This window comes from Phaseolus vulgaris, chromosome 11 (assembly GCF_051622355.1).
Source record: "Phaseolus vulgaris cultivar YP4 chromosome 11, ASM5162235v1, whole genome shotgun sequence".
Taxonomy (NCBI): domain Eukaryota; kingdom Viridiplantae; phylum Streptophyta; class Magnoliopsida; order Fabales; family Fabaceae; genus Phaseolus; species Phaseolus vulgaris.
In genome coordinates, this window is record NC_143508.1 from 49605128 (window position 1) to 49620869 (window position 15742).

At 31.3% G+C, this 15742-nt stretch overlaps 1 protein-coding gene across 1 annotated transcript; it reads right to left on the reverse strand.

The window, feature by feature from the left end:
• Positions 1-7863: 7863 nt before the first annotated feature.
• Positions 7864-9398, reverse strand: LOC137811446 (MLP-like protein 43). Its single transcript, XM_068613210.2, has 2 exons — positions 9162-9398; positions 7864-8277 (listed from the first exon to the last, which is right to left on the reverse strand). Exons 1-2 carry the CDS (start codon positions 9346-9348, stop codon positions 8006-8008), a joined length of 459 nt encoding a protein of 152 aa, XP_068469311.1. The 5' UTR covers positions 9349-9398; the 3' UTR covers positions 7864-8005.
• Positions 9399-15742: the final 6344 nt, after the last annotated feature.

Consider the following 15742-nt stretch of genomic DNA (forward strand, 5'->3'; position numbering starts at 1 on the left):
CTAAACATATATGCACATGTCTCAACATCAAGAAATTTATTCTTTTATGAGAGGGTAATTTCCTTGTGACATACTCAATACAATTTTTTTCACACCCCCGATAGGTCATAAAAACTTCCTTCAACACCTAAACACATTTTTCTATGTGATACCAGTATATCACGAGAGTTAGGACAATCTATTCCACATAGTCCCAAAATCAATACACACTCTTAACATTTCGACACAGTACCCTCTCCGTGAAAAAACCTATGTCCACATCATAACACATACTATGAATTAATAAACATAAATAAGTATTTTCTTCTTAATTCATGAAATTTCTCACAACAATGTTCACATATATATAATATATATAAAATCAACAATTCATAAAAGATTCAAGCAATACATGTATCATGACAACATCCAATTACAAGGAACATCACTCAAAAAGTTTTAAAAGTTACTTAAACGTGAAATTTTAAAAGTGAAGAACATGCATTCTCGCTCAACGAGTAAGAGGCTTGCCTAGCAAGCTATTTAGGGAATCTTTGTTTCACTTAGTGAGGCTCTATCATCCAAATATCAAAACTCTTAGATTTTTAGATCAAACAATTTCTTTCATCGACTAAATCTTTGGGACCAAATTCGATTAGGCAGCTTGACTCTAATCACTACTAGTGATTCAATAGTTATATCTCTGATAATTAATTTGATAAAGGAAGAGGTCAAAAATCTAGAGAAAAGATAGAGGAAAAAATGTTTTTATATAAAGTGGTAGTTATATTAAAATAAAATTTAAATAAATAGTTTTTTATTTAAAATAATTTTTTATCTAAATAATAAAAATGTGTATGTATCATCTAAATAATATCACTTTATTTTTAGACTAGTTTCTAAATCCTTATACATCTAAAAAATTTCTTAAATAATTAATTAAATCCATATAACAAGTATTTATTATGACATTAACTTTTAACTATTCTAATAAATTATGCGAATTAAATTAATACCTAACATAGGAAATATTTAAATTTATAATTATTACTATGATAGGTAAATACAAATTGCTATTATAAGTCAACTTTTTAGATAGTGATAGATTACTTAACCATTAATTCTAATCAAAATGTCTGATATTAGGTCTACATTTTATAATCTAATATTCAAATTTTGAAGACCGACCAAATGCCACCATATCATGTAATTCAAGATTTGGATTATAATTAAAAACTTATTTTTATTTATTTATTTAATTTATAAGATTATTAATTCATATAAATAAATGAATGATAAATATCTTGTTTTACTGTTTTATATTATTTTTATTTCATTTAATTTGTATCATCGTCATTTTTTTTTTGTTTTTCATTCCCATACAATTTTTAAATCATGCCAATAAATTGCATTTTTTTATGATTAATATTAACAACGTGTGTTAACGTGTTCCATTGTAAAAAATACGTCATGTCAATCGTGTCATGACATAATAATTTGACGATGTCGCTAAAAATGTAATAACTTAATATTTGCAATATTACACTGAAAAAATATGTCATATATCAATTGTGCAATCATTAATAATTTTGGTTTTTGCAGTGAAATTATTATTATTATTATTAGAATTAGATTTACATGCTTAATAAAAAAAAGAGTGTGTCATCATATCAATCATGTCATCACAATGATAATAGACTATAAATGAAAAGATATGTGATCAAATGAAATTTATAAAAGAAGTAAAAAATTAAAGATAATGGGGGATTAAGCTTTGGAAGGTTAGTTGGATTGTTGGAGATGGTTTTCAAAGATTTGTTGAAATAGGTAAGAAAGATAATAACATTTATTTCCAAGTTGATGATTGTATTGCATACGTGGATGGATGAAATGACATTTAATAGTAGTTGTATGATAAATTCGTGTCTTGGTACGATGATTTGTATTAGATTTGTTCTTTGAATGAATTGGTATTGGTATTGGTAGTAGAAGAAACTTAGGACTGTTAGAGAACTTTTAGAAAACATCTTCTACTTCATTTTTCAGTTGAATACGACTCAGGCAGCCTTTTTATTATTCAGTTCAGTTTCAAGTAATAAATAATTATTGTATTTATTCTTGCATAACTCTTTTAAGTTATAATTATTATTTATCAATAAGGAAAAATAAATAAATATGAATTTGTACCCGTATAGGCAAAGAGAGTTTAGATAGTATCTAAAACTGGTTGTACAAATTGTTGACGTGGTGATGAGCCTCGCTCCTTCCTTCGAGTCTCCTTTCTCAAATGTCGGCACTTGGTCGGGGTTGACCTGAAAAAGGTACTCCGACGATCAAGTAAGTACTCTATGTAAAGAGTGTATATTTGTAAACTGATTAAAGCATACCTTACACCTCTGCAAACGGTTTATTTATAGTGTTGGTCATGGACCCTTATGATGGGTTGAATATCAGTTGTTTATCGATGTGTATCGTGATCCCTGATTTATATAGAGATATCCTTGTATATAGGTTTGCTGGTATATTTTAAGAATATTTGTATCATCTTTCAGTTAATCAGTATTTAGCTGATTTGTCTGAGATATTTCCTGCATAATCCGCGACATAAATGTGACTCATAAAGGGCTCTCATAATTGTCGTTGACATCATTTATTAAGTGCTTTAAATGTGCTTTGGTGGGGTCGGTCGGTCACTGAGGTCGAATGACTGACTCGTCCCGCACCGACCGGTACAAAATCACTTCAGGGATGGTCCAACCCTGTACAAAACTCAACAAAAACGTACAACACCTCCCCTAAAAGCATAAGCGAACAACGATTCTTTCACTTCGAATTCTCCCTTGAATTGACAGACAACAAGTTGTGAGTCACTTCTTCAAATAAGTCTTTTGGCCTCCATATCTAGTGCTAGATTGAGACCGACTATAATGGCCTCGTACTCGACCTGATTATTGGATGTTTTGAACTCGAACTTTAAGGCTTGCTCGAGGAGGATATCGCCTGGTCCCTCGACCATCACCCATGCACTACATGATCTGCTGTTATAGGACCCATTGACATGCAAGATCCACTGTGAGTCCTCCTCTTCGGTTGGATGAGGGTTGAGCTCAGCTGCAAAGTTGGCCAAAGCCTGAGATTTAATTACCCCCTCGGCTAATATTGAATCTGAAATTCGGATAACTCAATGACCCATCCAATCATCCGTCCAGCCAAATCCGACTTTTCTAGTATCTTCATTATCAGATAGTCGGTCTTGACTATTATACAATGATTTTGAAAATACATGCACATTCTCCATGTTGTCATCACCAAGGCCAGGACTACTTTTTCGATCATCTTGTAACGTATCTCGGCACTGTGAAGTACCCTACTGATAAAATAAATTGGTAGCTCATCCTTTTCCACTTTTTGTACCAATGTTCCATTAATCGCGTCTTCTGAGACAACGAGGTAAATTATTATGGGCTTTGTGGCTTTCGGCTTCTGAATAAGTATTTTGGCCTCCATATCTAGTGCTAGATTGAGACAGGCTATAATGGCCTCGTACTCGACCTTATTATTGGATATTTTGAACTTAGACTTTAATTCTTGCTCGAGGAGGAGATCGCTTGGTCCCTCGAGCACCACCTATGCACTACATGATCTGTTGTTATAGGACCCATCGACATGCAAGATCCATTGTGAGTCCTCCTCTTCGGTCGGATGAGGGTTGAGCTCGACTGCAAAGTTGGCCAAAGCCTGAGATTTAATTACCCCCTGAGATGATATTGAATCTGAAATTCGGATAACTCAATGACCCATCCAATCATCCGTCCAACCAAATCTGACTTTTCTAGTATCTTCATTATCGGATAGTCGGTCTTGACTATTATACAATGATTTTGAAAATACATGCACATTCTCCGTGTTGTCATCACCAAGGCCAGGACTACCTTTTCGATCATATGGTAACGTATCTCGGCACCGTGAAGTACCTTGTTGATAAAATAAATTGGTAGCTTTGTGGCTTTCGACTTTTGAATAACTGGGGGACACCAAGAAAGCTTTTAATTGAAGAAAAATCCCTTCACACTCGCTTGTCCATTGGAACTTAGCCTTATTGCGTGAAATTGTACGATGGGCTTGGTTATGCTGCTAGCCTTGGTACGAACCTAGAAAGGTTGTTAGTCGCTCGACCAATCTTCGAATTTCTTTGACGTTCTCAAGACTAACCATGTCGGTGATTGCCCTACATTTCTCCAGGTTTGCCTCTATGCCACGATGAGTGAGCATAAAACCTAAAAACTTTTCTCCTTCTATCCTAAACGCACACTTGTCAGGGTTGAGTTGCATGTCGTAGTTTCGAATAGCTTGAAACACCTCCTGTAGGTCTTGGATGTGTTGTTGGCATGAGTCAAATTTGACCACAATGTCGTCTACATAAACCTCGACATTACGGTCGAGCATCCCTTATAAAATGTAGTCCATTAGCCTTTGATAGGTGGCCCCTGAATTTTTGAGGTCGAACAACATGACTTCATAATAGAAATATTCACAATCTTTCATAAACGTCGTGTTTTCTTTATCTCTTGGGTGCATCTGGATTTGTTATATCCGGAGTATGCATCCAAAAAACTTAGAATGTTGTGGCTGGTCGCTCCATCGACGAGGTGGTCGATGCTTAGTAGAGGGTAAGAGTCCTTTCGACAAGGTTTTTTGAGGTCAATGTAATCAGTGCACATTCTCCATTTGCTATTGGACTTTTTTACCATGACCACATTGGCCAACCAGGTGGTGTAGTGTGCTTTTTTGATGAAGCCAATTTTTACTAACTTCTCAACCTATTGTCGTGCGGCATCACGTTTCTCTTCACCCATCTTTTGTTTCTTTTGAGTGATTGGTTTAGCCTTTTTATAGACAGAGAGACGATGTGTAATGATTTTCGGACTCACTCCGGGTAAATTTGAAGTTGTCTAAGCAAACAAATCAACATTATCAATTAACGTTTGACTTACCAGGTTGTTGTCGTCTGGTTTCAGGGAAGTCTCCATATGTGTTGCATGCTCTTCATCCTAGAGGGGTAGCGGGCGAAGGTCCTTGCTTGGTTCAATAAGGGCTTTGTTGAGCCAAGGGTCAAGATTAACCAGGGCGACCATGTGTTCTCTTGACTTTCTATCACGGAATCGATCCCTGGTCGGTTCCCTAGATCTTGGCGAGTGTCCCCTCCTTCCCATGGACTGCTCACGCGGTGAGGCCTTGTACATCTGACTAGTCGGTTTAACCTTTAAACTTGTGACATAGCATTCGTGAGTTGTCTTCTGATCGACATGGACAGTAATGATGTCACCTGTTACCGATGGAAACTTCATTACAATGTGGGGAGTGGACATTATTGCCTTTAGACGGTTAATGGACGATCGACCGAGCAATATATTATAAGAGGATTTGCGTTTACCAGGAGATATATGATTTTTATTGTATTGGAAATGTACCCTTCTTCCCCCAAATGTGGTGTACAAGTTAATGAATTATTGTGTGTCCGCTCTCTCACTAGAAAATCCAACAATCTGGTCGTTGTATGGCTGAATTTCTAATTCTAGAATCCTCATTTTCTTGAAATTCCTCCAGTACAGGATGTCAACCGAGCTGCCTTGATTCACCAAAAACTTAGAGATGGCAAAATTTTCAATCTCCACGGTAATGACCAAGGGGTCGTTCTGGGTTGGGTCGATAGTGGTGAAGTCGCCATCTGTAAAAGTTATTGGTGGAATCCTCGATCAACCCTTGGTGGTTATTGAGTGGACTGACTGAATGGTTCGAAGATGCTTCTTCCTGACGGAACTGGAACATCCTCCTCCAACAAATCCTCCAGCGATAGTGTTTACTTTCCCCGTAGCGTGTTTGGGACTTTTGCTTTCCAGGGAAGGACTTCTACGTAATTGTCCCTTTCTTCGACTGATGCTTCCGAGCGGGATCGTACCGGCTATGGTATTGATGACCTCCCAGGTGCCACGTCTCGATCGATCGTTCCTTCGAGAACTCTCGCTTTGCGACCGAGTCCTATGTACAAGACTTTCACTCCTTTTTTTTTTCTTAGAAGGGTGTTGGTCATCGTCAAAACGACATGATCCTTCTCGTCCATGTCGTGTATACTGCTTTTCCGTTCCTTGGGAGGATATCTCTCCTTTTGTGGGGATTGGTGTGCATAAGTGAAAACCCTCGGTCGTGTGGTCGTAGTTGCGATGGTACCGACAATGTTTAGACATATTGGCATTTGTCGGACTTTACAATTGTTTTAAGGTCAGGAGTAGTTCGCCTTGTAGGGTTTCGTCCATAATTTTACCCCTTACAGCATTCAATGGGGTGTAGGTATGAAACTGAGATCCTTGTGTTTCTTTGAACCTGTCCGACCGATTGGATGTGGATTGGTTTCCTCTGTCTTTCTCTTTTACTTTATCTCCTCCATTCTCGACCCGGACACTTCTGTGGAAGTCGCGCATAAGAATAGAAAATGCAACTAATGAGACATGCCTTAAGCATAAGAATAACAAAAAGAATTTGTCTAACACATTTATTGAAAATTTGTTTCGAAGTCTAAAATGAAGAGTGACCAAGTCTAGAATGACAAAGATTAAAAGTTGGTAAAGATTTCACTAAAGAAGTATTATTAGCATAAAAACCCAAATGTTGAAACGCATGGAAAATATACAACTTATCCTTAATTTTTTCTTGAAAAACAATTTTCTTGGAGGCCTTATTTTCAACATAGCATTTCTTATGATAAAATTCAAAATACACATTATTATCTTTGGCAAATTTTGAAACATTGATAAGAATTTTGTTAATTTCAAGAACATGAAACAAATGATTTAAATAAAAGGTCGTGTTCATGTGTGGTATAGTAAAGCAAACATTTCAAACATGTTTGATAAGCATACCTGAGTCATTATCAATTTTAATTATGTCATTACACATTAAACATTAAGAATTGTTAGAATGAAAAGACATTTTTCCTCCCTATTTTAAGAGTTGTTGATGCAAATGTGATTTTGTTGATGATTTGACAAAGACTATGAACCAAAAGTAATAATAGCTTGTAAAGGAGATAAAAAAAAAAAACCATGTTTCTCAAACTGCAATTCTTGTGTAAGAAGAAGTGCCTCAATCTGGTCCTGGATTAGGACAAGTTATCTTGAATTATGTTAATCATGTTGTGTTGAGAGATGTTTGTTATATCTTGAGAACCACTTCAACTACGTCAACAAAATGGTCTTTAGATGGTCGACCCGTTTTCAACCTTTAAGCAGTGTGTGTCGAGATACCCTCTATCACTTACTTAACAAATACTTTTACTCAAAAATTCTAAATTTTGAGTGATTATCTTGTGTCAACGAAAAATTATATCTAATGGATGTTGAGTTTAAAGATCACTACAAAAAAAAATATAATATTTCGTGGGCCAAAAACGGACGCATAAACGTCGGATTTTCGTTAGCCAAACCTACGCATATTAAAATACTTTGCGTCGGTTTGACCTACGAAAATCGCACCTACACCTAGCACACACATACATATGAAAGTTAAATCACCGTAACATATGAAAGTTAAATCACCGTTTTCTTGTACTGAATGTTTTCTATGATGAATTTTAAATAAAATTTGATTAACTAGGTCACAACCGTATGAGCTAAACCAAATTCTGAACTTATTAAATGTATATAAAACGATTAGTTGTTATTTTGATATAAAAAAAAACATCTCGTGAATAGCAAGAGTTGATAAACTTTTATATATTTGGTTTTTGATTGATAAAGGTATATTAATTAAATTCCTGAACTTCTGGATAATACATTCCAATTACAATAAAGATATTTGCGAAATCAAACTTAATTAAAACAAGAAACATAACGTAATGCATCCATGTTTATTCAACACATAAAAAGGACTATCACATGAATTTATTGTACATATATATAATGACTTCATCCATAGCCAATCTCCATTAATTATTTGATATTTGTTATTATTTTGTTCATAAGTTTTGGAGCTATGCCTTGAGAAGATTGCCATCAACATCTCTGCTTCCATTGTGCAAATATTCGAGGAACCCAAATGGAGGATGAACTTCCTCACTGGTAGTTTCATATTCAATGATCCATTTGATGATGGAACCACCTTCATCCTTATGAATTGCTTCAAATATTACCTTTAAAACCCTAAACTTGTGATCGAATTCTTCACCGAAGACCTTGTAGGTTATTGTTTTGTTTGCTTCATCAATGGATTCAATACTCTCGTGATATGTTGTCACCTTACCATCTGGTGTTTTACAAGCAATAATCAATACCAACAACATACACATAAAGAGTTACAAAATACATTAATCTCTTTGGTAGTTGTTTTAGCTTCAATGTTAATTTCTTTAATTAAAGCCATTAAGAAATTGACCTTAATAATAGTTTGTTCATTATATTTCTTTTTTTATTAGTAAAAATAAATTAATCAATATGCTCCATATCATGAGTGATCCAACCATTTTACAAAACGTCTCGTTTCAAGAGATCCTACAAGTTTACTAAAAACTATCAACTCAAAATCAACCTGTTTGTTTAAATGAGGAGTGGTTGATTATACTGAAGTATTTTCTCTGGCTCAGGTCAAGGTTCGGTTTTGGATCAACTCAAAATTACTGTCAGTGAGTTTCTCATTCTCTGAATGGTGTCTTGAACCCTTGGTATGTATGTACTCGATTTCATGTTGGTGTGTTGTTTTATTCTTCAGTCATTAGTGTTGGGAAAAGAAGTAGTGGGTTAATCTGTGGATTTTAGGTACGAAGGTAGAAAGTAACTTTTGTATGAGGGTTGGACCACCCCTTAAGTACATCAATTTAATTTAATTGTTTATTGCCGATAAAAAAAACTAAAAAGAAAACCCCACAAAACCAACCAACTCAAAATTATCAAAGACTTTAGATCATAAACAAACAAGTCAACAGATGAAAATAACAGTCATAAAAAGAAAAACATGCAGAAACAAATTTTGTTGTAATACATGATCAAACATTTAATTGAACTAAAGAATTTTTTTTTCAAAATATCAATCACTCCATCTTTAAATATGTGTTTATTTGTATTTTGACTATATATATATATATATATATATATAATATGCTACTTGTCTCCATATAAGGATTGAATATTTACCTATGGTACTAGTCCAGTGTTTGATGGACTCATTGTGGTGCCAGTCATCACCATGGTGCAGTTTGGTTCCGTGGACTCTATCTGTAAGGTTTTGAACATCATGGAGTTGTGTTGCGAAGAGGTTGAACCACTTTGCAGCAGTTGCATGAACCCTAATTTCAGTGCTGATTTTACCAGCAAGTGACATTATGATCAACCAACAAGAAAGTATAATATATGGAACAAACAAGAAGTGTGAGAGATGGAGAAGAATGCCACCATATCCCACTTATATAGGAACTTAATTAAACTTTGGGTCCAAATCTCAAAACATGGAGAAGAGAATTATTTTTTATTAAAAATATTATTCGTAATAATGACCTGTAGTGTGAGGCACAAATTTCCAAAATGACATATTAAAAGGTGATATATATTTTTTAATATTCTTTTTAATGAATTCCAAATTATTGGTAGTTATTTTTTAATTTTAATTTGTTTCTTAATCATGTATGGTGGAAGACTAGAAGTCCAGATCCGGTGGATAATAACAGAACTAATTAAAATGGTTTTAGAAGCAACCTTTGAAGTATTAATTAAAAAGATTGCTACAATAATTCTAAATCAACTTAATATACTGTAATTAAACTAATACAAACTTAATTATAATACTTTTATTGATTCACGTCCATTCCTGCCTAGACATAATGCATATATATAAATAAGTTGACTTTAGGACAATAAATATTATATTTTTTAATAATATTTATCATTCACAATTATTAAAACTAAGATCCTGTGAAGAGAAACAACGAAGAAGAAGCTTAATGTAAATCCATGATTAGGAATGAGATTATTTAAGAACAATTTTAAATAATTATATTTTGATATACTTTATTTTAGATAAAATTATGTGATGATATATTATTAAATGTGAGCTTAACTTTTTATTTTTTATATATACAATTACAATGTATTCAAGTTAATTTTAATGTTTTATATTTTATAATAGTATTTGAATTGTAGTTTTGAAGAATTATTTTATTACGCCTTTTGTTTTTGGAGAAAATATAAGGTGGGAGATTTTATACCAACTATTAATTTTAAAGGAATTTAACATATTAATATTATATACATACATACATACATATATATATATATATATATATATATATATATATATATATATATATTAGAATATGCTTACATTAAAATTAATAGGCAGGCATGATATAAGATGCTTATTTGTACCACTATTATTATACGATATTTATTTTTATATAAAAAATGAAATGAGGTTTTTTAATACTAATTATAATACAATCATTGTCTAGTTTTCAACATTATTAAACGTGTTGTTATTATAATACAATAGTAAGAAAAATGTATAATATTTCAGCAATTATTTTATATTTTTTATACATAAAATAATGAACAAAAGTTTTGATACATTTTCCTAATACATTTAAGCATTTAATTTTGTTTTATTCATGTAATGAATCATATTAATTAATGGGACATTTTTCTAATCCGAACTACGGCCACTATAATTCTTTACTTATTTTCATATTTGTAGAAGAATATAAGTTTAATGAAAATATTGAAATTTTAAACAATGTTTTAAAGGTTAGCAGAATGAAAAAACTAACAGGAAAAAAAAATATTATGAATATGTGCGTGTATGAAACAAGAAATACTTATTAGAATGCAGAATTCTTAAAACAATATTTAATTCTTTAACTTCCATTAGAAATATTGATTACGAAAGTCATTTTTCTTAAACTATATGAAAAATATGAGAATTAAATATTAATTAATTTGTTTTCTAACATAAAAAAAATATCATGCATCTCGTGGCTATAAAAACTAGTACAATAAGATAAGACCTTCTTCCCTTAACCACGTGTTAATATTATAACTAAATATTTCTACGTTTTCATAGGCTTCCACGCGAAGCTTTGAGGGATACGTGGTTTGTGCCGAACAGTATGAACACTTCGAACACTTCTCTTAAACAGTATCCGTGTTAGATAAATGTATTGGACATCGATATTTATATGACCCTCTTAGAGTAGGTATTAGTGAGGTGTCTAATTCAAAAAAAATATTTGTTAGATTTCTGACAATTCTAGCCCGGGTCTAACAAAAATTTAAAAAGAGAAATATATTAATTTTCTAAAAACTCAAATTTATTGTATTAAATTTTATTATGATTATAAAAATAAGGAACAAATCATTTTGAACCAGTCATGAACAACATTTTCTGTTCCAAAAAAAACTAAAACATACTTAGTCCACATAAATCTTTATCGTCAATTTATATAATTCAAAATTATATAATATATACATCCGTATTCTCATGCCCTATATTTTAGAAATTATACGTATCTCCGTATCTCCTTGTCTGTGTCTATGTCGTATCAGTGTCTCGTGTCAGTATCTGTGTTACATAAGTTGGAAGGCTTGGTGTTGCGCGTTTGGACAACACTTAGGGTTGGGTGAGAGTCTATGTAGCACTAACACGGACACTAATATCATATAGATATGAATACGAAAATATGTATAATATTTAAAATATAAGATATGAGAATACAGATCTATATATTATATAATTATGAATTATATAAATTGATAATAAAGATTTGTGTGTATAAGTATGTTCAATTTTTTTTTAGTAGAAAGATGTTTCTTATGGCAGGTTCAAAAACATTTATTCCTTATTTTTGTAATCACAATAAAAATTTATACAATAAATTTGAGTTTTTAAAAAATTAATGTATTTCTCATTTTTAAAATTTTGTAATTAGCATGTTATAATTGTCAGAAATCGAACAAATATTTTTTAAATTGAACACTTTACCAATACATATTCTACGAGTATCGTACAAATATCGGTGTTCAATATATATATTTCATACGAATATATCATTTAAGAAACGTATCCGAGCTTATAGGTGGTCTCGCCTTGCGTGTTGGTTGACGTAGATTGCTGGGTGCTTCCTGCAGTTTCTACAGTCCGCAGTTCACGTGGCTGTTTAGTTGGCTATGCTTGCTGTGGGCAATTTGTAGCTAACGTTAACAGGTTGCCTTGTGTGGAATATTTTTTGTTATGTGGTAAGATAGGTAACGACAATTCTGGGATTTTAAAATATTTGGAGTTTCTTAAAGAATGATATTCTTTTTTAAATAAGTACCTAAACATCTAATAATGTTTGTACCATTTTTTTTTTTGCAATTGTCAATTTGTGTATTAATAGTGAATTAATTGCAGTTCAAATTTTTAAAAATATTTATTTGGTTGGTATGTAATATTGCAAAAAAAACATTTTTATGATAAGATTATTCTAACTATAGGTAAAAAAAACCTCTAATTCATTTAGATATTTTTAAAAAAATTAATATTGTTTGGAATTTGTTAGGTCCGTGGGGGATCATTTCCTTTGAAAAATGATTTTTTAAGTTTGATTTTGATTTTCTTCAGATATGAGAAGAGTTCATGTTGGGGTCTTGGAATCTCAATTTGGAGATTTTGAGAGATTTTGTTTGAACTAAAGATTTTGTTTATGCTTCCTTGAAACTTATCAAAGTACAATATTGGATTAAGATTCAAGGTTCTCCTTAGAAATATTGGTAGTCAAAGACTATTTTTTTATATTACTAGAGGGAATGGTACTTCGCTAGCCCTTAATAATTGCACTATGAATAAAACTAGAGGATTCTTTCCTAGGATCCTAGTTGATATTGACATGTTATCAACCTTGCCTAATCAAATTTTGGTGGAAAAATGTCTGACTTTGCTTTTATTGCAAATATTGAATATGAGAAGTTGCTTTCATTTTGCTCCTCATATTGGTCAAGATTTATCTAAATGTAGGAGACACTAGAAGACATTAGGAGACAGTCGGAGACCAATTGTTATTTTTTATCAACAAAGAATAAATGAAATAAAAAGGGATATTTAAGGTATACCTCAACCTTTGTGCAAAAAAGCTACTGCACGTAATCCATCAAAAAACAAGCCAAATCTAGAAAAAACACGTCCATACCAATATGGAACAATCATTAGTCTATAACAAAATATGCTAGTTTAGAATCCAAACAAAGATCCAAAACTTGCATATATATGACATGTTAAAAATTCATAAGGCCATAGTCCCAACACAATATAGTGAGCCCGATCGGAGATCAATTATAACACAAGTAAAAATGTTTTGCCTAAACTTGTGGTTGTTCAATATAAATTTGTTATTGCTCAGTCTAAGGAAGCTAACATCTATAATAGCCAACATGAACAAGTTTCTCAAAAGAGGGAAATGGGGGATAAGCTGATTTAACAATTCGTTGAGAATGTTATAATCTCTGTTGTTGTTGTATTTGTTAAGGATATTGTTGTAGCTCTTGTTGCTTCTGTTGATTTGTTGTTCATAAAGTTAATAAAGATTTATATGTCGTTGATAACCCTATTGATGATATAGGGACTAGGTTTGTATCTCAGGATAATAATATGATATGCCCTCGTTGGAGAGTGTCCATGATTAAGAAGATTTGCTACAAGAAATAACGTCTTGTTTATTGATAATTTGCGATCTATTGAAGGATCCACTCAACTTAAGTTTGCAGCTAATAATTTTGTTGTTGATAAACGAGTTGTTCCTTCTAAAACTGTTTCTAATGATCTAGCCTTTCAAAATTGTTTTGAATCCCTTTTAGGTTTGGAGAATGTAGTGGCAATGACCAGTTACAATACTCAAGCTAAGCTGGCTTTGAATAAAAATGTTGCATCTCATGATCTAAATGATGTTACTTTGGGTGTTGCAACGAGTCCAAGAACACAGGTGTTTTCTGATTCTACTATTCTTGTTGTGTTTGATGCAGTTGTCGCTCAGAAGTCTACTCCTCTTTTGATTATTGCACCTGATGCAGATATTGCTCTAGAGTCTTATGTTGTCCCAACTTTAGTTGCGGCTTTGGTGAAGGATGTTGTTGGTCTTTTGGAAAAAAATTTCCTAAAAGAATGCGAAATTGTTGTTAAGTATTTGAAGGGTAAAGCTAATATGGAAGACTCTCTTAGTGATAATGAAGACGATGTTGTTCAAACTACTTGAAGGCCTAAGCGTCCTAGAAAGAAACCTACCAAGAAGAAATGAGTTTTGTGTAAGTTTTTATGTATATATGTAGTTGTTGGTTTAATTTTTTTGTTTGTCTCATAATTTCTCTTTGAAGCTCTTTCTAAAAGGATGTTTAAATCCTATGTTATTATTGATCTAGATTTAAATTTTTTTTCTTATATATGTACGAATTTGACCTAATTCTTCATACTTACTTTGTATTCTTTTTATTGTTTAAAATATTTTTTTATGTAATAACAGTGGTTAAAAAAAAAATGTAATAACAGTGGTGCAATGTCTAACATAATATTTAAATAAAATATTTCTATGTAAGAACACTTTCATAGCCAAAATCTTGATGCATCTCTTCGAAAAGATATTTCTCCTAATCTCATATTTAAATTGGTAGGTATGATATGCTGATGTTTTTTATATTTTAATTTTATTTTATATTTTATTTATATTTATTATTATTATCATTTAAAAATAATATTTTATTATTTGAAAAGTGTATTGAATATTTATTTAAGAAAAACGTGGTTATTAAAATATCATTTTTCCGTAATTAGAGTCTCGCTGTATTTAATAATTCTTGCGACTATCTATTATCTTGTTATATCTTAATATATATATATATATATATATATATATATATATGAAAATATTATAAACAGGTGATATATTTGATTTATTTCTTTCAGTCATTTAAGTTTAAAATAAGCAACTATACAGACCAAATTTATTTTCATTATACTTTATTTCATTTGGTAAACTAACAAGAAACCTATTACATTATTTTATAATTTTAAATTTTAAATTATATATTTATATATTTTAAATTATTAATCTTATGTTTGTAATTTAATTTATAATTTGTCTCTCAGATAAAATGTCTAATCTATCATTATCGTGAATTAATAAATATTATTATGAATAATATTTTATTTTATTTTATTGATGTAAAAACTTTTATTTTTATTTTATTTTATAATTTAAGAAATTTATTTATTTTCTTATTATAGTACAAAAAAGTAAATAATTTAATTTTATAAATGATATAAAATATTTATTTAATATTGTAAAACCCCCCTCTCTCTCCCCTTCAACCTTTATTTCTTTTTTCTCTCTCAAAAATATTCTCTTTTTCTTCTCTTTAAATTCTTTCTTCCAAACCTTATCACTTTCAGGATGTGATATCACTTTGTAGTTCACTTGTACTATTTGAGGAGCAATGAATCATTTCTAACTTATCAAATTTTTAATCAGGGCAAATTTTTGTTTACATTAAAATAATTACTTGCTTTCTTTTCTTTTTTATTTTCCATCAATTTTTTTAGGACTGGTTAAAAAAATATCATCTCAACTTGGTTAACCTTATACTGAAATTTGGTTATGCTTAGAAATTTTGCTAAGAGAAGTTATTATATTTCTTATAAAACTTTATGACGGATGATTCAGATGTGAGTGTGACTTAGTCACAAGAATTTTGGTTTCTGT

Excerpts from the sequence above, each read along its gene's own strand:
- LOC137811446 (XM_068613210.2), bottom strand. The coding sequence starts at position 9,348 with ATGTCACTTGCTGGTAAAATCAGCACTGAAATTAGGGTTCATGCAACT. Across the intron at positions 8,278-9,161 it reads ACACTGGACTAGTACCATAG|ATGGTAAGGTGACAACATAT; the intron begins GTAAATATTCAA and ends GTAAAACACCAG.